The sequence below is a fragment of the Rana temporaria genome, chromosome 9 (assembly GCF_905171775.1).
Source record: "Rana temporaria chromosome 9, aRanTem1.1, whole genome shotgun sequence".
In the NCBI taxonomy this organism is placed as follows: domain Eukaryota; kingdom Metazoa; phylum Chordata; class Amphibia; order Anura; family Ranidae; genus Rana; species Rana temporaria.
In genome coordinates, this window is record NC_053497.1 from 41,796,233 (window position 1) to 41,822,428 (window position 26,196).

General features: G+C 44.6%; 1 protein-coding gene and 1 pseudogene across 2 annotated transcripts in view; one reads left to right on the top strand and one right to left on the bottom strand.

The window, feature by feature from the left end:
- Positions 1 to 26,196, bottom strand: part of BICRA (BRD4 interacting chromatin remodeling complex associated protein) — a 133,044-nt gene that overhangs the window by 43,857 nt on the left and 62,991 nt on the right. For both annotated transcript variants that reach the window (XM_040323277.1, XM_040323276.1), the window contains exons 2-4: positions 17,675 to 17,720; positions 11,911 to 11,953; positions 2,908 to 2,973 (exon numbers count right to left, since the gene is read on the bottom strand). In XM_040323277.1, coding sequence (XP_040179211.1) covers positions 2,908 to 2,973; positions 11,911 to 11,953; positions 17,675 to 17,715 — 150 coding nt within the window. In that variant the 5' untranslated portion in view covers positions 17,716 to 17,720. The remainder of the gene's footprint in view (positions 1 to 2,907; positions 2,974 to 11,910; positions 11,954 to 17,674; positions 17,721 to 26,196) is intronic.
- LOC120914640 lies at positions 17,183 to 17,336 on the top strand (annotated as a pseudogene).

Below are 26,196 nucleotides of genomic sequence, written 5' to 3' on the forward strand. Positions count from 1 at the left end.
GCAGACAAGGTGGAATGAGGCTGTGAAATGATCATTCAGAATTCTATTTGAACAAGAACATGGCCAATTCCCTAGCAAGCACTGACAAGTCCACCACTGACAGATTTTATTTCCGATTTGCTCTAATCAACGTTTACCAACAACAACCATGTAGTGTGAGGAGCGAAATTGTCTATATAATCCAGTCGCATTATACCCAAGAAGGAAGCTCACACTGCATAGTTGATAACACTGACGACTCAATGTATATTAATCTAAATACAAAATTAGACATCGTGGGATAGATTTACTAAAACTGGAGCACACAGAATCTGGTGCAGCTGAGCATGATAGCCAATCGGCTTCTAAATTCAGCTTGTTCAATTAAGCCTTGACCATAAAACTTGGAAACCGATTAGTTACTAATTACTATAAGATTTTGTGGGCACCAATTTTAGTAAATCTCCCCCTGGGTGTTAAGCATTATGTTTGTGGGCAGTTTAGAAGAATGGAAAGCCACTTTAAAAAATAAAATAAGGTGGAGAAAATTGTGTTGCCATTGCTAGCAATGGTATGAAACGACAATTCTTAGAAGTAACCAGTTGGAAAAAAAATGGCCTTCAGAAGATATGAGGAGGAATGATCCCACGATGAAAAAGGGACCAGGAGATAAGGTTCCTCTGATGAAAGGAACTTCCATAAAGTGGGAGGAAAATTAAGTTTTAGTTAAAAATGAAGGTTAGAAGTCCTTCTGGGAAGGAACAGGGGTGGCTCATCTGATGTACACAATGTAAAACCGTCAGACTTGCATTTTGCGAAGAGACAAACACATTCTGATAAGAGAATTTGAACCTAGGACATGTTGGGATACAGCTCACAAAATAAGGCTGAACAGGAGATATGACAAGGCCCCAAGAGAACACAGACAGGTCTGCAAAACTGCAGCGGCACAGGATTTTCCATACAAGCCCCGGGCTTCCAATTTTTGTAGGGCGTACATGGACATCCTCCCAGAACCCTGCCTCCCGCTCAATCACATAGACCATTTAACATGTGATCAGCTGATCACAACAGACTTGCCAGTTATCTGCAGCCCTTTCCTCCCATGCTGTGTCTGTGTGAGGAAAGGACTGCCGTTAACTGCCAAGAATGTCAGAAAAAAAATGTTTAAACTGATATCAGTGCCCCAATCATCAGTGCCACGTATCAGTACTCATTAATGCCACCTATCGGTGCTCTACAGTTCTGCCTAACAGTGCTCATCAACGCTGCCTGTGTTCTGCCCATCAATGCCACCCATCAGTGCAGTCCATCAATGTCTCCCATCCTTGCCCATTTGTGCCTCCCATCAGTGCACCCGGTCAGTACTCAATGCCGTCTGCCTTCTTAGCACAGCTGAGCCGAGAGTGTCCCTCTCATGGAACAGCACAGAGCCGGCATTGACAGTTCCATCTCCCTCTCCATCCTCTCTCGCACGGGATGGGAGTGGAGACACAGCCAGATCGACTTTCAAATCGCTTTCACTGCAATGGGCAGGGCATTTTGGGAATGCCAAATGCAGCACTACTAACCTGCTCCAAAGATGCTGCTTGCAGGACGTTTCATAGTCCCGCAAGCACACCACCCCAGTATGAAAAGACACATTGCAATGAATGGGAGGCGGTTTTTAGGTGCTTTGCAGAGGCCATTTCTAGCGCTAAAGTGCATGAAAATCCCCCCAATGTGTAAGCAGTCTTAGGAACAGGTTACTCTGGATAGCTGCAATCAAAGAGACCAGCTCTAGCAGCAATACAGAGAAGAATGATTGAAGAGAAACATGAAGAACAAGCAGCTAGTAGGAAATCATTTAGACTTTTTTTCCTCAGACCTAAAGAAAGGAGGGGTTATCCTGGTCAGATCTACAATTTTTTGGTCAGTCAGTGTCCAATCCTCCTGTGGGGGCAGTATAATGCCACAGTTAATTACTTCCCGTGTCCCTCAATGGACGAGACAAAAAATAAATAAATAACAAAGACAGAAAAAGAGACCGCACTGTGTGAGAGAGAGGTCCCATGAAGGGGGTTAGCTATTGCGGGGAGGAGCCGAGACAGCCGCCGAGGGACCCCAGAAGACGAGGATCGGGGCCACTCTGTGCAAAACAAACTGCACAGTGGAAGTAGAACATATTTGTTATTTAAAAAAAAAAAGAAAGCTTACAGCCCCTTTAAGCTTTGGCAATAAAACCTGGAAGCCGATTGATTTCTATGTAGAGCTGCATCAGATTTAGCATTCTCCTGTTTTAGCAAATAACCCCCTGTGCCTTTAGAATCACTTTAAAGTGGTTGTAAACCTAGTTACACTACTTGTACCTACAGGGAAGCCTATAAGGCTTACCTGTAGGTACTGTAAATATTTTCCTAAACCTGCACAGTGTAGGAGATATTTACCATACATGCTTGTGCCAACATAATCGGTGCACACTCACTGAAGAAACAGCCTGCTGCTCCTGGCGTCATCTCATCAGCGCATGTGCAGGAGTGATGTGATCACGGCTCCAGCGTAAGAGCCGCAAACCTGGAAATAACTCCGGGAGACATGTTGCCAGTCACAGTGGTGTGCGAGGACCGCTGCAAAAGCCTCGATCTAAGGTAAGTATTTCATACTAGCTAGGCATACTATCTCATTATATGCCTTTGTCTTACAGGGTTTATTTGTTATTTTTTCCCCCCAGTTTACAACCACTTTAAGGTTCAGTTGTGTTGAGGGGTAACACGTTTAGTAATCTGATTTTTATTTCGCCCCCCATTCCAGGTGCGATAGATTTGTTTTAGTCGCAGAGAAATGATGTACGTTTTCATATAACTCAAGGTTGTTTTGGGGCAGAAGATTTCTATCTGTGCATACCAACGGGCCTTAAAAAAGTATTAAAGAATGAATAAAAGTTATTACCCCAGTGCCCACAAAGAAGGCATTCGCTGCATCTCCTGCGTTATCCAGCAGATCATCTCCGTCAAGCTAGAAGAATTTAAGCAAATGTTATAAAAAAATAAAAAATAAAAAGCACACACACACACACCTAAACGTGAAAATTGTAAAAAGCTGCACAGCTGGTTGTCCCACAAGTATTATCTATATCATCTATCTTATCTACAGCAATTTATCAGATTAATTGTAAACACTTATGTGTGTCCTAGCAGTGATAGGTACCCAATGTGAAATACTGAGAAGGTTACTCAAATATGTTTATAGTCCATTCACACTACAAATATTTCCAAGTACTTCAAAAAACTGTCTGAAATTAAAGCGGGGTTCCAATCCGCAATTTATTTTAATTTAACAAAACACTGTAGCTGCCGACTTTTAATAAAGAACACTTACCTGTCCTAGGCGCCCGCGATGTCAGCTCCCCTCCCTAGGCCGATCCCTCGATCCTGGCAGCTCCCGCGCCGCCATCCTTAGTGAGGGAAACCAGCAGTGGAACCTTGCGGCATCACTGCCACTTTTCTACTGTGCATGCGCGTGTCTCGCGGCGCTTTTATGAATGGGTGGCTGCTTTCTGGGATACACACAGTTCCCAGAAGGCAGCGCGCCCCATTCCCCAGAAGACACGACGAGGAAGAAAACATGCCACGGACTAGGAAGAGGCAGATTAGGAACATCGGCATAGCAACCGGCATTGCTGGTAAGTAAAAAAAAAAAAAAAAAAATCCTATTTTTTTGTGGAATTTTTTTTTTTTTTTAAGGTGGAACTCCACCTTAAAGCGGGAGTTCACCCGAATTTTTTTTTTTTTAACATTAGATTGAGGCTCATTTTGGTAAGCAGAATTGGGTGTTTTTTTTAAAATCGAAGCAGTAATTACCGTTTTAGAGAGCGATGTTCTCCGCCGCTTCCGGGTATGGTCTTTGGGACTGGGCGTTCCTATTTGATTGACAGGCTTCCGACGGTCGCATATATCGCGTCACGAGTTTAGCCGAACGTCGGTGCGGCTCTATACGGCGCCTGCGCACCGACGTTCGGCTACTTTCGGAAAATCGTGACGCGCTTTATGCGACCGTCGGAAGCCTGTCAATCAAGTAGGAAGCTTCTCTAAAAACGGTAAGTACTGCTTCGATTTTAAAAAACCCACCCGATTCTGCTTACCAAAATAAGCCTCAATCTAATGTTAAAAATTGAGTTTTTGGGTGAACCTCCACTTTAAGTAAAAATGTTTGGACATACCAATAAGCTACCGACACAAAGGCTCTGTTCACACCTGAGTGTACTGGAATTGCGGGGTGGAATCGTGCGATTCCAGAATCGCGGCAAAACATGCACTAAAATTTCAACGTCAAATGCTCCTGGCTCTGTGTCAATATTTGGTACATGCGCCTCTTTAGATCGGAGAAAGACCCATTCAAATGAATGGTGCTGATTCAAAAACATGTCACAAAACCAAACCACTAAAAAGCTAATAAAAATAAAAAATAAATAAATAAATAAATAAATAAAAAGGTGGTACAGCCAGTAGCTGTCGCTGCACTAGGCTTAGATGTGAATGGAGCCCAAGTGTTGTAGTTAGGAACATGTTGAAAACGTCCTGCAAGCAACATACTAGTTATAAAGCATTTTTCAATACACAGTTCTGAAGGAAAAAAATAACGCTCACACACACACTTGAAAATGCTTGTAAAACACCTTGTGAAAATCATACAAATGTTAGGAAACACTTATAAATAGCATTCCATAAATGCTTGTATAGCTCTAGAAACAACTAGCAACTTTGCCTCAATGTCCTTGTGCAGGTAAAATTTTCTAGGTTAAAAGCGGAGGTTCACCCAAAAAATCTATTTTTAACATTACATTCAGCCGAGTTGTCCTAATGACAATCGGCTTTTTTTTTTTCCCCCCCGTACATACTGTATTTTCACCGCCGCTTCCGTGTATGTCTTATGCGGGACTGGGCGTTCCTAATTGATTGACATGCTTCCGACCGTCGCATACTGCGCGTCACGAGTTGCCGAAAGAAGCCGAACGTCGGTGCGCAGGCGCCGTATAGAGCCGCACCGAGGTTCGGCTTCTTTCGGCAACTCGTGACGCGCTGTATGCGACAGTCGGAAGCCTGTCAATCAATTAGGAACGCCCAGTCCCGCAGCAGACATACCCAGAAGCGGCGGTGAAAATACGGTAGGTACGGGGAAAAAAACAGCCGATTGTCGTTAGGACAACTCGGCTAATTGTAATGTTAAAAATTTATTTTTGGGTGAACCCCCGCTTTAACATCTACTGATATAAATAAAAATTTTAAAAATCCACTACATTCCTGCAATAAATTCACACAGTATTTACCAATGTTTTCCCCTCCTAAAAATAGGATTTTTTGTACTCACCGTAAAATCCTTTTCTCTGAAGTCCATGGACGGACACAGCTCCTTAAATCTTGACAAGTGGGTTATGTTCCCTGTTTACAGGAGAGGACTAGGCAGAAACATGTTAAATAGTTAAATACATGTTACATTAACAGAGTTGAACAGCCCCGCCCAGGGGGCGGTCCCTCCAGACATAACCCTCCTCACTGCAGCTTGCAGCCTCAGTTCGTAACAAGCAGTACAAACCTAAAAAGGAGGGGTGGGAGCTGTGTCCGTCCATGGACTTCAGAGAAAAGGATTTTACGGTGAGTACAAAAAATCCTATTTTCTCTTATCGTCCATGGACGGACACAGCTCCTTAAATCTTGACAAGTGGGACGTCCCCAAGCAGTGTCAAAAAACGAGGGGTGGGAAATATATCAGTAAAAACAATTTTAACTTCACCCCAAAACAAGCAGAGCTCCTCAACGGAGGAGGTGCAACTTTAAACAGCCGCCGGCAAAAACTAGCGGCTGAAAAAAACATCATAAGATGCACTCACAGCAACCATGTAAATTCTGGAAAAAGCGTGAACGGACGAGCAAATCGCCGCCTCGCACACCTGTGAGACCGACGCATGATGTCGGGAAAAAAAAAAAAAAAAAAAAAACCCAGGAAGCACCAATTGCCCTGGTCGAAAGTGCCGTGACCGGAAAAGGGGGGCCCGCCCTTAGGAGCATAGGCCTGTATGACGGCCTGCCCGTTCCACCGAGAAATGGTGGTCGACGAGACCGCCAGGCCCTTTTGTGGACCAGACACCGACACAAAAGAGAGTCAGAAGCTCCGAAATGGAGCCGTAGTAGGCTGGTATACCCGCAAAGCGCGTACCACGCCTAAAGTATGAAAGGCCGAAACCTCCTTCGGAAGAAGGGAAGGTCGCGGGCGCACCATCACCTAATCCTTATGGGGGATCAAGCATGGCGGCTTGCAAGACAAGACCGCCAACTCAGAAACCCCTCTAACAGAGGTAAAGGCCACTAAAGGGGCCACCTTCTGAGATAGTGTCAAGAGAAAATCTCTCTGATGTTTCCAAAAGGAAGGTTCCTGAAGAACCGAGAGCACCAGAGTCAAAACTCATGGGGGAAGAGATGGGCCAAGAGGGGAAAGTATATGACAAACCCCTTGCACACAAAAAAAGGGGACCCACCAGGGAACGGGCCGCAAAAAGGCCACTAAAAACACAGCCAAGGCTGAAATCTGCCCCCAAACGGTGCTTTAAGCAATTTTTAGATCCAATCCAAGCTTTAAAAACAGCAGGACCCTGGACATTGAAAGTACGCCCGTGGACGTCACTCCATCCCTTCGCACCAAGAGAGGTGCGACGGTAGATCCTCCGGAAGAAGACTACGGTGCCCTGTTGAGATGACCGAGTCAGACAGACCCTGGTCACCTAAAGTCTGGCTTCCAATAACCATGTTAAGCAAGTCAGTGACTGTACAACAGGAGGAAGTATGGGACCTTGAGACAGGAACCTCCTGCCAGGGTGCCTCCGCTACCAGGCGCCCGATATCAGCGTACCAAGGACGCCGAGATTAATCTGGAGCGATTAGAATCATCGGGATCTCCTCAGCATCCACTCTGTGGAGCGGCCGAGGAAGCAACTACCATGGAGGAATGGCAAAAAATCACCGATACAGACAACACAGGGCCACCAGCGCGACTGACGCGTCTGTACAAGATCACTAGACCTGGCCACTAACTGACACCCTTGCGGCGGAGACAAGCTGCCAGGAGATCCATGCCATGTGAGGCTCACCTCCTGCAAGGGAGCCGAAACACCCCAAAGCACAAAGACCAGTCGCCCTGGTCCAGCATCTGGCGACTCCAGTAGTCTGCCTGCCGGCATACCTGATGGTAGACTGAAGCCACGGCCGTGGCGTTGTCCGGCTGAAACCAGATTGGTCGACCACAAGGAGAAGCATAGCCTGATCGCCTAAAATAGTAGGACAATGAACAGTAGACAGCACCTGGTATTCCCAGGCGGTCTTCCACCAGGCACTAGCCAGGCCCGACCCTGGGTAGCTACCGAGACCAGACACATTCAAGGAGGTGTGGTCATAGGTCCACGCAAGTCCAGCGACTCAGGGCCGACTGGACCCCCCAGTTTTGTGAACCTCCAGGTTCACAACCCGTGAGCTGGCATTCGCCAGTGTAGTGGCCACAATAGGCCGCAAGCCAGACCCCAGCATGGTAAACATGGAACGGGTCAGTACTTCGGATCTTCTATCAGTCAGATCCATACAAGTAGGGGTTCCCGCCCGGCGGTGAGGGACTACAAAAGCCCTCAGTGGCTTTTCTCATTCCGCATCTCAGAAATTATCAAAGAAGGGCACAGAAGGAAAAAACCTACACAGCGGTCTGATTTGTGTGATCCAAAAAAGACCGAGCCCTCAGCGGAAACCCAGCTGCACTATGCAGCTTAGGAGAGTCCCTTGCAGCAGTAAAAAGCGCACCCATAAATGCCTTATTCTGCCTTTTTTTTTTTTTTTTTTTTCAACTAGGTACCTAGTCCATGGCTCCATAACAGAGCATTCCCCAGGGGATAACGGGGGAAGGGGGCACTCTTTTACCGCCCGCCCGCAGTCCACCCCCACCCTGGCACAAACTGTGTCCAGGACTACAATAAAAACTCTGTGGGAATCACAGGTGCTAACACCTGCTGCCACCACCAGCATGTGGGGAAGGACCCAGATACTGACTCCAATATTTACATATAGTGTGTATTATAATATGCACACCTGTCCATACAAATAGACAAAAGCTCCTAGAGCCCTATTCAGGGCCTCTCACCCACTTGCTGCGCTGACCAGGGGTAACCAGGGGACTCCCTCAGGAGGAGACTGCACAGCGCTGCCTGTGAGGAAAAGAACCGTGAGGTAACTTTTGCAGGGACCTGTGTTTAAACAGGAAAAGCCTCATAGGGCTGTTTTATTTAAGGACAAGTCACAGATACAGCATAAAAAGCAAAACCGTTACAGGTGTCACCAATCAGTCAGCGTCTGCTGAAGTATAATCATAAACATCTGTGCTCATCACAGGGCTTTTTACCTCACAGGAAAGCCCAATACAAAAAAGAAAAAGCACAGGCCAGATAACACAGTCCCCTCAGGAAGGCCCCCTCCCCCCTGACAGCGGCAATGTTAGCAATGCAGCAAGGGAAAGGAGCAGGGAAGTAAGGGGAAGGGACCCCCGAACCCCAGGAATGCCCAGCCGTACCAACCCACCGAAGCAGGAGGGACTGTACTTACCCGTCCAAGCGAGGACTCGCTGACGCATTCCTGACAGAACTACAACCGCAATGGAGGTAGCTGTCGGCCCGGTCCACTGTGATTGAGACAACACCACAGCTCAGTCATATGTGAACCTCGGAGCAAAGCTCACCGGCCACCTCAGGAGTCATGAGGTATGGCGTGGCAGACCAAGCCTCTTTGCAAAGGTGTGCCCACGCTTGCTGGTCGGACTGAGTAGACTACAAGGATCTATAATATCCAGCCTGTCTCTCAGCCAACAGTTGAAAGAAGATTCTTCAAGAAAAAGTAAAGTAAAATAAAATAAAATTTCTCCTCAGGGCGCTGGGCCCAAAGGGAGCCATACGTCCTTCTCCTTTGCTAGGCAGAACGAAACTGGGGCTGCAAGCTGCAGTGAGGAGGGTTATGTCTGGAGGGACCGCCCCCTGGGCGGGGCTGTTCAACTCTGTTAATGTAACATGTATTTAACTATTTAACATGTTTCTGCCTAGTCCTCTCCTGTAAACAGGGAACATAACCCACTTGTCAAGATTTAAGGAGCTGTGTCCGTCCATGGACGATAAGAGAAATAAGATTTAAGATTTTTTTACTTACTGCAATATTATTTTCTTGAAGTACATTAAGGGACACAGGATTAGTATTCAGGTACATTGGGTTATGCTGCCGCTACCTTAAGGAGACTGAACACTGGCAAACAAGGCTTTAAGGACAGTCCAGTACAACCCCTCCTACTCCCATCCCAGATCAGTGTTCTAGCAAACAATAGTAAGAGTGCATACAGAGGGGAGAGACTGGTCTTTCTTAATGTACTCCAAAGATAAGGATTTTAAGAGATATAAAATCTATTATTTACTTAACTGTACATTAGGGAAACAGAACAAATTATTCAGGTACAATGAATATATTTATTCATAAAATCCATCCAGTAGAGAGAACCACATCCAAAATAAAAAGGGTAACTCCAAAGACCACAGGAAAAAGGGACTTTAAATGTGCCAATCAAATGAGGAAATAACAAAAAGCCAAGAATATAAAAACAATAGTTTATTATATCCTGTTAAAACAAAGTGCCATATCATTAAAACCACAAATTAAGACAGGTGATATGTTTAGGCAGACTACAGGTGAGACTCGAAAAAATTAGAATATCGTGCAAAAGTTTATTTCACTAATGCAACTTAAAAGGTGAAACTAATATATGAGACAGACTCATTGCATGCAACGCAAGATAGTTCAATTTTTAACATTAGATTGGGCCTAATTACGGGAAGCAGAATCGGGTGTTTTGTTTAAAATCAATGCAGTACTTACCGTTTTAGAGATAGATGTTCTCCGTGGCTTCCGGGTATGGGCTGCGGGACTGGGCGTTCCTATTTGATTGACAGCCTTCCGACCGTCGCATACAGCGCGTCACCAGTTTCCGAAAGTAGCCGAACGTCGGTGCGCAGGCGCCGTATAGAGCCGCACCGACGTTCGGCAACTCGTGACGCGCTGTATGCGACCGTCGGAAAGGCTGTCAATCAAATAGGAACACCCAGTCCCGAAGACCATACCCGGAAGCGGCGGAGAACAGCCATCTCTAAAACGGCAAGTACTGCATTTATTTTTTAACAAAACACCCGGTTCTGCTTCCCGTAATTAGGCGCAATCTATTGTTAAAAACAATTTTTTGGGTGAACTCCCGCTTTAAGTCATAACACCTGCAAAGGATTCATGAGCCTCTAAATTTCTCAGTCTGATTCAGTAGGAATCACAATCATGGGAAAGACTGCTGATCTGACAGTTGTGCAGAAAACCATCATTGACGCCCTGCCCTCCATAAGGAGGGAAAGTCTCAAAAGGTAATTGCAAAAGAAGTTGGAAGTTTCCAAAGTGCTGTATCAAAGCACATTAATAGAAAGTTATGTGGAAGGGAAAAGTGTGGAAGAAAAAAGGTGCACAAGCAGCAGGGATGACCACAGCCTGGAGAGGAAAAGGCCATTCAAAAGTGTTGGGGACTTTCACAAGGAGTGGACTGAGGCTGGAGTCAGTGCATCAAGAGCACCACACACAGACGGATCCTGGACATGGGCTTCAAATGTCATATTCCTCTTGTCAAGTCACTCCTGAACAACAAACATCATCAGAAGCGTCTTACCTGGGCTAAAGAAAAACAGACCTGGTCTGTTGCTCAGGGGTCCAAAGCCCTCTTTTCTGATGAGCAAATTTTGCATCTCATTTGGACCAAGGACCCAGAGTATGGAGGAAGAAGGGAGAGGCAGACACTGCAAGATGCTTGAAGTCCAGTGTGAAGTTTCCACAGTCTGTGATGATTTGGGGAGCCGTGTCATCTGCTGGTGTTGGTCCACTGTGCTTCATTAAGTCCGGGGTCACCGCAGCCATCTACCAGGAGATTTTGGAGCACTTCATACAAGGAACATGCTGATGCTGCTAGTCTTTACCCCTCTGGTAGGCATACTCCCTAAAAAGTCTTCAGGGACAGGGTTCCATAAGAAGCCTTACAAGTCTGCAGCTATAGGCCTGATGTATAAGGAGTTCGGTGCTCAAGAAACATTACAGACAAATCCCATATTTATTTCCCCAGCAGGGTTCAGGTATGACTAGAAATGATCTTGATTTAAAAAAAAATGGTTTGGTTTGTTTCAGAGGAGAGAAGACATCCATTGTTCTAAGACACCAGCAAAAAACTGAGGCAGGCTGGGAGTGAGAAAAGTTATACTATATCCTTACAGCTTTATTTTCATGTGTCCAATCTAAAGGCACGAGAATATTCCAATGTACTTGAATACTTAAAGCGGAAGTAAACCCATCGATTTAACAGTTTCAAAAAGCAGTTACATTTCCGGCATGCCAGGATTGCCAACTGTCACATTGGTTGTGCTCTCAACCAAACTGTCAAACCATCCAATGGCTGGTGTCATAACTGATCACATGTGCAGCACCATGGCAGTTGAAGATTAAACAGAGGCCAAGACGGCAGCTTCCTTGGCTGAAAATGATAGGTGGGTTTACTTACACTTTCATCTTGTGTCCCCTAATGTACAACCATGGCAAAATGCACAAGTACATGCATCAGAAGATGCATTGACCTCACTGGGTGCAAAACAATCTAAAGGGGCCCACAGACTGCTGATATACATAGTATATATTGTTTAGTACATGCATCAGTCTCGCGCCCCTCCCCCTCTAAGGCCCCTATAAGGTGCAACTAGATATACAGTCCAGTTGATCATTTATATTGACATTTTTTAGCATTCAGCTGATGCCGATTCTCTTTCCCCTACTAAAAAATGTTGGGTCTTATCACTCTTGTCCTCACCTTATCGGATCCATGTAAGAAGTCATTCAGAGCCTGGGGGTCACTGTGAAAACAACAAAGGATATGTTTAAAATGATATCAATTAGCCAGCCCCAATTATGATAATAATTTTCAAGAAAATGTAATCACTGGTTAGTGGCCGGTTTGCCTAATTCGCACACAATGCTAAAATCCCGCTTGCTCTCAGAGAAGGGTGAATTCTCTATCAACCCATGCACAGCTGCACCACATTTTGCATTCTCCAGTTTTGGTAAATCAACCCCTGTGGTTCACAATTTTAGTGCACTCCCTGTGTAAAATATATTCTGGATTTGACAATTAAAAAGGCCGGGTTAATTCCTGTATATGCAAGTTTGTGAGACTCTGGACACCTGAAATCTCTGCACAACACAGATTTAGGAAAGAGGGATATGCTGACGGCATACATCACCACCAGCAGGCCAGGAGGTCTGCTTAGGCACCAATTTGAAATAAATGCAGTCAACACCAGAATGTAACCCAGTTAATGTCACACATATCAATCACGTTCTTTACATGGCTGAGTGGGTATTGAAGATTATACCATTAGAATGTAATACTTTGATGAACACATTTTTGGCATTCGCTATGAAAGTATTTGTTTACCATGTTTAAATAAAAACTGAATTCAGTACATGCTGATGACTTGCTAGCTATATAGAATGCTTTTTTCCATTGGTCCCAGGTAAATTCTTGCTTTAAATCTTTCTCCCATTTAATCATGTGTGCGTTTTTGTTGTCAAATGGGTGGGTAGATAGTAGATCGTAAAAGAGAGAGATTCCTTTTATCATTTGTTGATTTTGTCGGGTAAAAAATTGCCATATAATTAAGGGGATTTCTACAGGGTCAGTCATCAGCATGTATTGAACACTGGGACAATGCACAAAAGATAATAAATAGATGGTACCTGACCCCATATAAGTTAGCGAAAATATATCCCTCAACGTCTAATGAGTGCTGGAGATGCAACGATCAGATAGGAAACCTTTTACACATATTATGGAGCTGTAAAAATCTACATAGCTTCTGGAATTCAATTACTTCCTTTATAGCAGATCTCACAGGCATCCTAAATAAACTAGACCCTGCCACAGCTTTACTAGGTATCAATCTGGATATCTATCCTAAAGAATATAGAACAATTGTATTCCACACACTAGTAGCAGCAAGACTCACTATAACCAGCCTGTGGAAATCCAAAGACGCGCCCAACCTATCGACAGTTATAGCTAGAATCAATATACAGGCCCAATACGAATTAATGCTGGCTTATAAAAACTATTCCATTACTACGTTCAGAAAGAAATGGTTAGCTTGGATCACCCATCCTAGAGCATCCAAATACTTAAAAGAGTGTAATATTTAATCTATTGTCAAGTTTGAATTACGTCAAAGTCAGATATATGCTTGCCCCAGCTGTAAGGTATTATCCTGGACCTACTTTATTGATCTGTGTAGCAAGTTTTGTTAAGTTCATTTAATTTCTGTATGTGTGTATGTATGTATGTATGTATGTATGTATGTATGTATGTATGTATGTATGTATGTATGTATGTATGTATGTATATATATGTATATATATATATATATATATATATATATATATATATATATATATATATATATATATGTATATATATATATATATATATATATATATATATATATATATATATATATGTGTGTGTATGTATGTATGTATGTATGTATGTATATATGTATATGTATATATGTATATGTATATATATGTGTATGTATGTATATATGTGTGTGTGTGTATGTATGTGCATACATTAGCTGTTTCTTTATGATTTTCTATATACAAATAGTTAACACAATTGGGAGCCTAGCCATGCCTACAGATTGAACCCAATAGGGGTAGGCTGGTACAGGCTACCAAATAATGTATTGTTATAAGAACAATCTTATGAACCAAGGTAACTCGGTTGGTTACTTAGGATTAATGTGACAATTTTAATCTGTACTGTTAAGTTAATACTTTCAATAAAAATCTATTGTCAAAAAAAAAAAAAAAAAAAAACAAAAAACTGAATTCAGAATGCATTTCTTATAAACAGATATCCAACAAACCTGAACTACTGCTAGTATTACAGCCTTAGCATAGCAGATGGGAAAACCCAAAAATTATTTTGATACATTTTTATATACTGTATATCAGTCAAGTTTCCAGGTTTTAAAAATGTTATATTATGTTTATTTAGTATAAAATACAAACAGTACACCGACAACAGGTTGCATCCATGACATTTCGTTTGCAAAGCACGCTTTGTCTTTGGCAGCCTGTGTGAATTCACAAACTTCACAGCAGATGTACAGAGGAGACTTCATGGGTAGAGATATTGCACGGCCTGCAATTGGCAAATACTTAATTACTCATATGCAAAAATTATACTCACCCAATATTTAAAAAAAAAGACAGATACCGAACAGAATCGGTAAGAAAATAGTATTGGTTTAAAAAAAGGTGACCCAGCCAAAGGCTGGATATTCAATCTACCAAAACAGGAACTAGTATGCCAGAACCCGCAAAAAATAAAATAATATATATTTGGACCGTTTCACGCGGGCGCCTCCGCTAATGCGGCGTACACGCGATCGGGCTTTTGCCCGGCCAAAAGCACATCGGAATTCCGACAGGATTCCATCGGAGCAAAATAGAACATGTTCTATATTTAAACTCCGATGGAATTCATCAGAATTTCCGATGGGGCATACACACGGTCGGAATTTCCGATGGAAAAGGTCTGTCTGACTTTTTCCATCGGGAACTCCAATCTTGTGTACGGGACTTAAGTGGAATCTGCTTGCTCAACAAGGGATCTCTCCAATGATCTCTGCTGAGCAGGCAGATGACAAGTCCATGTAAGAAGAGCGGACACAGACATGGACATAATGACGTTTCTCCTCCATGGGGCATTCGAATGGAAACGGACTGCATGTCATCCAATCCACTGGACGGATGGAAAATAGGACCACCGTCCGTCTGTTTTTGGCAGACCGGATCAGATGGCTACGGGTGTCAGCGGACATCTGCCGCCCCATAGGAGGACAATGCAGGGTATAACAGGTCCTTCTGAAAAACTGACAGGTGAACCCGATTGGACAGCCCATGTGAAAAGAGCCTTAGGGACCTTTCACACGGGGCGGATCGGTAATGATACGCCTCCGTGTGTCCGTCAGCTCAGCGGGGATCGCTCCGTAAAATCCCTGCTGAGCCGTCGGCTGACAGGGCGGTCCCCGCACACTGTGCAGGGACCGCCCTGTCTTTTCTCCGCTCTCCCCTATGGGGGATCGGATGAACACGGACCGTGTGTCCGTGTTCATCCGATCCAGACGGAAGAAAAAAATAGGATTTTCTTCCATCCGCAAAATCATATCTTTGCGGAGGTGGGTGATTACGGGTGTCAGCGGATGTTCATCCGCCGATACCTGCAATCACATAGGGACCAATGTATGTCCCGTTTTCATCCGCAAACGGATGGATGAAAATGCGGACATACGGTCCGCCCATGTGAAAGGGGCCTTAGTGTGAGCCACACACAGGTGAGATTAGGACAACCCAATTGGCTAGTCATAGAAATCACTAGTATGGGGAGGCCACCTTCATGGGGATGCATGAAACACCGGTGCATCCCTGTCCAGGCAAACACAGCCCTGGTACAGGTGTTCTCCATAGTAAGCCCATGTGTATGAGGCCCAAAAATCACACATGATAAAATAAATATAACTCAGAGCTGAGATGCTATTGTAAATGCCCATACATTTACTTAGTATGAGCATCTTCTTGTCCCTGCACAACACAACTCAAACCTTGTTTGTACAAATCCCTACCCTGCCTACCGCCTCGCATGTGCGCTAGTTCCCTGTACTGTTAATTTATAGTTACTCAGCACCGATTTTGTGCTTGAACAAACTAGAATTCACAGTCAGGTGGTGGCCCTTTATAAACAATAATAAGACCCAGAATTAAAGAAATACAGAGTTTGCGGAATCATAAAAAGTACTGGACACTTCAGCAAAATGGGAAGATGAGAACATGGAATAATAATAATGGGAGGTATCCGTATAATAGGCATTAGATCTGGCTAATGTCTGATAAAGGATATGATAATGTCACATCTGTGTGCAACAGCAGTCACAGCCTGCAAACCAAACTCCAGGGGTCACAGCAACCTCGAGATAAGCAATTGCTAGAGCTTTCTAGCCAAGTTCCTATCCCCTGGCTTCATAGGCACATTATTTTATTGTTGTTATACAGGACTTATATAGCGCCAACAGTTTGAGCAGCGCTTTACAATATAAAAAGGGAGACAATACAGCAACAATACAATTCAGTACGAGAGGGTTAATATGAATGGTGGCGATTATGCCTACACCCAATCATCTCCAGATTTAGAACAAGCTGAAAAAGGGGTTGTAAAGGTTCATGTTTTTTCATCTTAATGCATCAGCATCATATGCATTAAGGTAAAAAAACCTCTGACAGTTACGCCCCCCCCCCCCCCCCCCCCCGTTTTACTTACCCAAGCCCGTTCACCTGCTGTGCTCGCCCCTGACGTCCTCTTCTCCGCTCAGTCTGGCCGTTAATTGGCTAGAGTGGATGGATTGATAGCAGCACAGCCATTGGCTCGCGCTGCTGTCAATCACATCAAATGATGCAGAGCGCCGGGGGGCGGGGCCAAGTGATACAGTGAACGGCTATAGCTGCCGGCTGCATGACGTGAGCGTGCCCGCAAGAACCAACCTATATAGGAGAGAGAGCTCCCATGAAGTGGGTGAGGTACTTGCAGGGAGGAGCCAAGACAGCGGCAGAGGGACCCCAGAAGACCAGGTTCGGGGCCACTCTGTGAAAAATGAGCTGCACAGTGGAGGCAAGTAGAACATGTTTGTTATTTAAAAAAAATATATATATCCTTTACAACCCCTTTAAAGTTCACCTGTGTCCAGACTATGGACATTAATAGGTACCCGCTGTCACAGCGGAAGATTGCCCACCTCTGGCTACTTTTAATGTGATGTTATTAATTCTCAAAAGTGCATAAGGCTACTTTGACACTGGGGTGGGTGTGGAGCATTGGCGGTAATTTTAGCGGCGCTTTATCCCCTGCTAGCGGGCGAATAAAAGTTTAAAAGCGCCACTGCCGAAGCAGCGCCCACTGATTTCAATGGCAGGGGCAGTGGAGGAGCGATATATACTTCGCTCCCCCACCGCTGGCAAGATTCAGCTTGCAGATACTTACCTGGCAGGGGAGACACCATGATCATGAAGGTGGTTCTCCCAGGGCGAGGCTCGGCCATTGCACTCCGGCTGTGCTGACCCCTGCGATTTCCCCAAATGCAATGGAAACTCGACTGCATAATTTGTGGTAGTGGGGGACTGCGTTCGGGGGGGAAAAAAAAAAAAAGATTCAGCTTGCAGGACTTTTTCTAATGCTCAGGCTCTCACACTGGGGCTGCAAGGGAGAAGTTTGTCAGGCCCAAAGGGGCCTGAAAAACACCCCAGTGTGAAAGGGGTCTAAAGACTCTAAAGTCAGGACTTCCAAGGTTATTAGGAATTTCGTAATATGCTTATTTTTACTAGTAACAAACCCAAAGTATTAAAAATGCAGAGAATTGGCATAAACGCCAAATACAATTTTACAAAAGTGATCACAGAAGATTTGTTCTAGCATCAGTGAATATGCCCTATAATAATGCTTTTCAAAACTGCTTGGTACTACTCACCAAATTACATCTAGCAAACATCGGCCATCTTCATCGTCCATGTCAACTGTGAGGAAGAAAAAAAATAAAAATAAATACAGAAAATAAATCTCACGAGAACAGAAAAATCACCATGAGGTTTAATTCAATGAAAAAATAAAGGTGCATGCTGATTAGTTGCTAATGGCAACTTCATGTTTGTTACTAGTTTTTCAACTTTATAATGAATGAACCCCTTTGCAGAGCAAAATAATTTCTACCCTATTTCTAAGGCCTGGTGTGAGATGAGACCTTCGACATTTCATATTCTATACACTGTTCTTGTACAAATTCTCATAATACCCTGGAAGGCGGTTCTTGTGCATTCTAGGATTTATTCCTGAGCGTGTGCACAAGTTTATGCAAGCACGAAAAATACCCGCATACAGCCATTCAATACTATCGGTAGCTGTATGCTGCAGCCATCTTTCCTGGACACCGAAGACTCAAACCACCCGTGTGCCCAAGGCCTAACAGCAAATGCTCAAAAACAGTAAAAATGTTTCCAATTAAACAAACTGGCTGACTTCACACATATGCACTGTGGTAGAACGCATGTTTTTGTGCATGTTAAGGCCCGTCTGTACACATGATAGAAAAATTGTACAAAAAAAAAGAAAAAGGCAAATCATACGATAATCCGATTGTTTATACACAGCTTTTGTCCAAAGTTTTCAAAAAGGTTAACCGCGAAAATGTTCCTCATACGATACCAGGATCGTACAATTTTCATTTATTCAGTAGAGTTTTCATCCACTGATGAAGGCCAATGAGAGGCCGACACGCGTTTAGAAGGGAGGAGTCGTATCTGTGATGTCAGGTGAAGCACCGTGAGTCTAGATCTGCGGTAAATGAGCTGGTGATTCGATACATGCTGTTTTTATTGTTATTTCTTGTAAGTGTAACTTTTTAGGGGGCTTTTTTAAAGCGGAGGTTCCCCCTCAAAATTCAACTTTATATAAATCAAACCGCTGTTTGTGCACAATCCGTTTTTTTTTTTTTTTTTCAATCCGATTCTTTACCTTTGTAATCCTGCCTTCAGTGCTGTGTCAGTCATCCTTTCCCCGCGGTAGTGGGCGTGTATTATCTTTTCCCCCCGACAAGCACGATGTTCTCCTGGGAGTGAGTGATGAGAATCCCAGGAGACGCGCTGTACTGTAATCCCCCGATATCTCTCGGGTCACGTGACTCATGGCACCTTTTCTATCAGCTGCTCAGTGAGTTTACGTTCTGAGCTAGAGCTGATAGAAAAGGTGGATGTCGTCACAACTGGGCGTGACCTCAGTACACCGGCCGTTGTGATGGCAACTGTGTAGCATTGACGGCGCCGCTCGCCGTCAACACTGCACATGCGTGGGATAGAGCGGTGAAGGCTGGGACATCAGAATTCACCGTATCCCGGAAGCATTTGCTTGTGGGCTTCAGACTGCCCACAAGCAAGATGGAAATGTCCATCGCAAAGTGGATTGATCGTGGTGGACACGAGGAGTGATCTGTCAATGAGTTTTATACTCACCCTTGAGGTGATCAGGCATTTTAGCAAGTGGTGGTGTGCACTGAATATTGGATCCATTTAAATAGGATTTTTTCACAGCGGTGATAGCTTTGGAAACCTACATATGAACTGTTTATAATTTTATAATTTATTTTCTTTTTTCATAAATTGTTTTATGAAAGGTATAATTATTTGTTTATATAAAATTTATAGATACGCAGCGCTGCACTATTTTCACAAAATTAATGTTCCCCACTATTACTTTTCTGGATGATGGTGTAGCACTACCCCTGAAGGAGCTGCTGGATTGTTTTGGGTGGCATGTTACCTCTATTATCTCACCGTCTAGGGTATCAGATGAGAGTTGGGAAAAACTTCAATGTCCACACTTTTAGACTTAATTTTCTTTGCTTTATTTACTAAACTTGGTAGAAGAATAAAAGTAGTCGTTGAAGAGGTGGAAGGGTAATGGGTAATAGGTTCAGGGGTCTAACTTTTGTTCGGAAACACTCCTGCTTCCAGCAACGCAGCTTTCGCCGCCACTCTAGCCAGAGCGGGTATTGTGCACCTGGATAGGCCAGGATGTCGCACGGAAACTTGGTAAAGTCTCTGCCACAGACCTTCCTAAAGATGGAGGTATATTCGGCCCGGAATCCTCTCAGCACAGGATTAAGCACCCGGATCTCTCCCGAATAAATTCTTGTGAGCTCAGAACTGACAGGCGACCATCATTCAGCCTTCCAGTAATGGTGCGTCCTTCGATGAAGTTCAAGGCCTCTCCTGAGATACCAGCCTTGTGCTCGGTGCTCTCCAAGATAGGTTCTTCATCGAGTGGCTTCCTCCCTCAGGACAGACTGCACAGGACCACTCTGCAAGCGTAGACCCAGTCTGACTACCGGGCCTACTTAGTAGATCACAACCCCGGACCAACGTGGTCCCGGAGCCAGGAACACTTGAACACGCACCCCCGGCCAGGAGGGCCACACACGGGGGGTGGTGGGATGACAGACCAGGGACGGCGACGACCCCGGACTAATGACATCTGTCCCTTAAGTACTCCTCCCCAGCATGCACAGCGGGACGATCAACTCCCTCCGATTGGCTACTGAAAGGGGAACACCCAAATCACCTTGACCTGACTGCTGCCACCCTTGGCCTGGGATGACACCACCACCCCAGACAACAATAGTGGTCACTCACAGTACAGCCATGGCTGGAACAGAAGTCCAAATTTAGTGAAAAATCATAGTCTGAGCCAACTAACTCTCAGACTACCCTCTAAATTTAAAGCAGCGCCGGCTAGAAAATAGCAGGCCGCTACAATGGTAAATGAGACAAGTGGAGAGGATGAATGGGGGGAGTGCCACCCGCCCCTGGAGTGGAGGATTAGGCAAGTTAAATTGTTTCTCCTCTCCCCTAGGCAAAATGGGCGCAGCTCCACAGCAAAGGAGAATTTTTTAGCTGCCTCGAGTGTGACTTTAAAAATTTCCCAATAAATTTTAGTTATCCTGAAAGCTTACATCTTTATTAACTCATGTTATCCAATAAACTGAAATCTTTCTAGACTTTCACAAGCAATATGTATAGTCACTGATGGCATAATTAAATGATCAGTTAAGTGATCTTTGGGCAAACATTTGCACGAAAATCTGTATGGCCAGCTTAAAGGGGTTGAAAAGGTACAATTTTATTTTCACAGTAATGCAAGGCTTTCTCCCTGGTGTGGAGTGTCATGCTTGCCCCCTGCCTTGGACTTCAGGAGAGTCAGGACGCTCTCTACGTTGCAGAGAAAGGAGCTGTGTGTTAGTGGGCGTCCTGACTCTCCTGTAGTCCAAGGGAGGGGGTGAGCAAGACACTCCACACCAGGGAGAAAGCCTTGCATTACGGTGTGGAGTTACAGACAGAAGAACAGGAAGTGAGGATTTCTCAGAAGAAATAAGGACATTTAAAAGCAAAATGGAAGGATGAGGTAAGTGAAGGAGGACTGCACTAAGGTAAAGGAAGCTATTGAGGGAAAAAACGTTTTAGCTTTACAACCCCTTTAAAGTCTAGTACACATTGAATACCGTGCGACAGACTGATCATTTAAAAAAAAAAAAAAAACGTCTGACATTCAGCTTGCGTCTATGGCAGTAGGTCTGACAGAAGCATGCTGGAAAAACAGCAGCCGACCGGCTCCCAAATCAGAGTGAAGTGTTCTGGTGGGGGGGGGGGGGGGGGGGGGGCCCCATCTCTCTGTCAAAACACAAAAGCTCAGCAGGGAAGAACACTGTACTAACATTAGATTGTTAGTACAGCGTCTCCAACTGAAGCTGTAAAAAAAAAACTGATAGGGCCAGATTCTCAAAGAGTTACGCCGGCGTATCAGCAGATACGCCGACGTAACTCCGAATCTAAGCCCGTTGTATGTTTAAATTTATTCTCAAACGGACATACACTTAAACATGCCTAAGATACAACGCCGTCGTATCTTAGGGTGCAATATTTACGCTGGCCGCTAGGTGGCGCTTCCATTGCGGTCAGCGTAGAATATGCAGATGAGTCGATGAGTCGATTCACGAACGTACGCTTGCCCGTCGCAGTACATTTACACCGTTTCCGTAAGAGATACGGCGTAAAGATAAACATGCCCCCTAGGTGGCGTATCCAATGTTAAGTATGGCCGTCGTTCCCGCGTCGAATTTGAAAATTTTACTTCGTTTGCGTAACTCGTCCGTGAATGGGGCTGGACGCCATTTACGTTCACGTCGAAACCAATAACGTCCTTGCGACGTCATTTAGCGCAATGCACGTCAGGAAATTTTAGGGACGGCACATGCGCAGCACGTTCGGCGGGGAAACGCGCCTAATTTAAATGATCCACGCCCCCTACCCGGATCATTTGAATTAGACGGGCTTGCGCCGGGTGATTTACGCCGCTGCAACTTTACAGGCAAGTGCTTTGTGAATCAAGCACTTGCCCGTAAAACTTGCGGCGGCGTAACATAAATGTCATACGTTACGCCGCCGCAGATTTGCCCGATTCTACGTGAATCTGGCCCATAGTGTGTACCCGCCTTTAGTGGAGAGGAGGCGCTGGGGTGTGGCGAACTTTGCCCGGAAGTGGGAGCAAATACCTGGATTACACAGGTATCTGCTCCCTCCTGCCCCCTGAAAGGTGCCAAATGTGACACTGGAGGGGGGGGGGGGCGGGGGGTTCAGAAAGCGGAAGTTCCATTTTTGGGTGGAATACCGCTTTAAGGCTGAGTGGCATTACCAGTTCCTACTCCACTGATAAGCATACAAAACCTCTGCCTACAGGAGTCCGCATTGAGTAATACAAATAAATACAGATAACCCTGAAAAATGTCATTTTAAATAGAGATCACGTGGGCAACTAAAAGGTGACATCACAAGCCGGCTGATGGCCGGGAACTCACGAGGTGAAAGGTGACTTTGTTCTGGAAGATGGGAGATTTGGCCGACAGCCATGCCTGGGTTGGTGCCAAGAAGGTATCAGTTACCAGCCCGGAAGAGAGAGCTCTGCTGTGCAATGTGCACTACCGCTGTACGGCCCAACTAACAAAGAGGGCAGCTTGTACGAGAGCCACAGGAAGAGCGCTGCCAGTCAGCTGTGACAATGGCACTGAGCTCCAAAGAGAACGCCGGGTTCTACACACTGCGCCCACCGCACACTATATACAGTATATCATCAGACTGGTATGAATACCTGAACATTACATAGGCAGTCCAATGCAGAAAGGAAGCGCAGAGAACGTACAAATCACAGTAAACCTAAGCAACTGGAGTATAGTAGTAGTATAAAAATAAAAAATAAACAAACATGCACACAGTATAGCAATTCACATTTCTCATCGCTGCTGGGGGTTCTGGCTCTTTTCCCAATTGTACAAACAGTAGTACTGAGGACATCCAGTATAATACAAAAGGGCGTGATGTTCCCTGCTCTTGCACAATGCAGGACTAACACGGCCTAAAATAAATTGCTATGATCTCTATAATGTACAGACTGTACAGATATATGTTCTAGATCACACAGTATACATATCATAGTGCAAGTACATAGTGTCACACAACCTGGTGTATATTGCACAGTACAGGGCCCTATATTGTGAGGAATGCAGCATTTAGTATTGTAAGGAATGGCGTATATTGCACAATAAACAATCTGGTGTACGCTGCATAGTTCACGCCTGGAATTGTACAGTCCGGTAAACACTGTACAATATAAAATGTTATTACTATGAAGATGTGGTGTAGAACGCACAGTGCTGCTATTATACAGTTTGCTGTAGGATTGCAAAGAGTGGCATATACTGCTCAGTGGTACACAATGCAAAAATCCCAATATTACACACTGGCCAGTAATGTATAATGCAGGGCCACTTATTGTACAGACTGGAGTGTACTGGTGTGTACTAAACAGTGCAAGACACCATATTATACAGAATAGTGTATATTGCACAGCACAGGACCCATATTATACAGAATAGTGTATATTGCACAGCACAGGACCACATATTATACAGAATAGTGTATATTGCACAGCACAGGACCCCATATTATACAGACTGGTGTATATTGCACAGCACAGGACCCCATATTATACAGAATAGTGTATATTGCACAGGACCCCCCATATTATACAGAATAGTGTATATTGCACAGCACAGGACCCCCCATATTATACAGAATAGTGTATATTGCACAGGACCCCATATTATACAGACTGGTGTATATTGAACAGCACAGGACCCCATATTATACAGAAATGTATAACATGGGGTCCTGTGCAATATACACTATTCTGTATAATATGGGATCCTGTGCTGTGCAATATACACCAGTCTGTATAACATGAGTCCTGTATTGCGCAATATACACTAGTCTGTATAATATGGGGTCCTGTGCAATATACACTGACTAGTGTATATTGCACAATAGAGGACCCATATTATACAGACTGGTGTATATTGCACAGCACAGGACCCATATTATACAGAATGGTATATATTGCACAGCACAGGACCCCATATTATACAGACTGGTGTATATTGCACAATGCAAGGCCCAAAATAACAAAAAACACTAATGCATGTTGCACAGTGCAAGACTCCATATTGTACAAATTGGTGTATACAGCACAGTGCAGGACCCCATATTGTACAGATTGGTGTATACAGCACAGTGCAGGACCCCATATTGTACAGATTGGTGTATACAGCACAGTGCAGGACCCCATATTGTACAGATTGGTGTATACCAAGGGTGCTCAACCTGTGGCCCTCCAGCTGTTGCGGAACTACAATCCCAATAATGCTTCTGCCTTTGGTAGTAATGCGTGTAACTGTCAGCCTTGCAATGTTTCATGGCACTTGTAGTTCTGCAACAGCTGGAGGGCCACAGGTTGAGCACCCATGGTGTATACAGCACAGTGCATGACCCCATATTGTACAGATTGGTGTATACAGCGCAGTGTAGGACCCCATATTTGTACAGATTGGTGTATACAGCACAGTGCAGGACCCCATATTGTACAGATTGGTGTATACAGCGCAGTGTAGCACCCCATATTGTACAGATTGGTGTATACAGCGCAGTGTAGCACCCCATATTGTACAGATTGGTGTATACAGCGCAGTGTAGCACCCCATATTGTACAGATTGGTGTATACAGCGCAGTGCAGCACCCCATATTGTACATAATGGTGTATACAGCACGGTGTACAGATTGGTGTATACAGCGCAGTACCCCACATTTTACAGATTGGTGTATACAGCGCAGTACCCCACATTTTACAGATTGGTGTATACAGCGCAGTGTAGGACCCCATATTTGTACAGATTGGTGTATACAGCGCAGTGTAGGACCCCATATTTGTACAGATTGGTGTATACCGCACGGTGTACAGATTGGTGTATACAGCGCAGTGCAGGGCCCCATGTTGAACAGATTGATGTCTACAGCATAGTGCAAGACCCCATAATGTACAGACCAGTGAATATTCTACAGACTGGTGAATATTACAGTGTAGGGAGTGGGATTACATACTACACAACAGCTCCAGGCCTGGCATTGTCCACACCGGCAAGTATTATTATTATATAGCACCAAGAGGAATCAGAGGGTCCTGCTTGTCAGAGAATACAGAGCCTAGTCCTGCACTGTCCAGGGCCTCACACTGTATAGGCCGGGGGAATAGCACACAATGCCAGGCCTGATATGATCCCGAGCAGTGTATGAGGCATAGTGCAGCAGTTGGTATTGTAGGTTGAGGTATATTACACAAGGTATAGGCCTGATCTAGTACCATAGCATTGCAGCAGAGCCAAAACCCACAAGCCTGCGGCACCGAGATGGTTACACAGTCAGCGCCAGCTCTCAGAAACAAACAGAAAACACATCCCCCTCCTCCTCTTTGAAGAGCCCAGACACAGATTCTTTCCCCTCACACAGCAGCGGCCCTGCAAGCTGCAAACTATCAGAGAGAAGGAGGGAGGGGGTAAAATCCCATTGCATCCCACAGAGGACAGCCCTTCCCTTCACCAGACGGGAACCACAGCTCAGCCTCACTGCCTCCTACTCACTTCAGGATAATGGACAGGAACCAGACACAGAAGAGGGGAATGGAGGGGAAGGATTCCCTCCGAGTCATCACACTCCTGCAGGGAAGCCAATGAGCACACTACAATCTAGAACCAAGAATAGTGAATGATGTTCTACACATTATAGCAGGATTTCCCCTCATCTCCCATTTCGGTGTTCACAAAACATCCAATGCAATCGGGTCTATGGTTACCCAACGACCAGGCCCTTCGGCTCCAGTCACATCTATGCATGATGCTTTTCAGCATTTCTGCAGCGTTTTCCATGTTTTTATTTTTACATCGATTTTACCTTGATTTGCATTTTTGGGGAAAATTAGTATTGGCCAGATTTAAAAACGCTAAATGCAAATTGTGGCAAAAACGCACTACATGCTTTTCTGAAGCTTCTCCATCAAAGTCT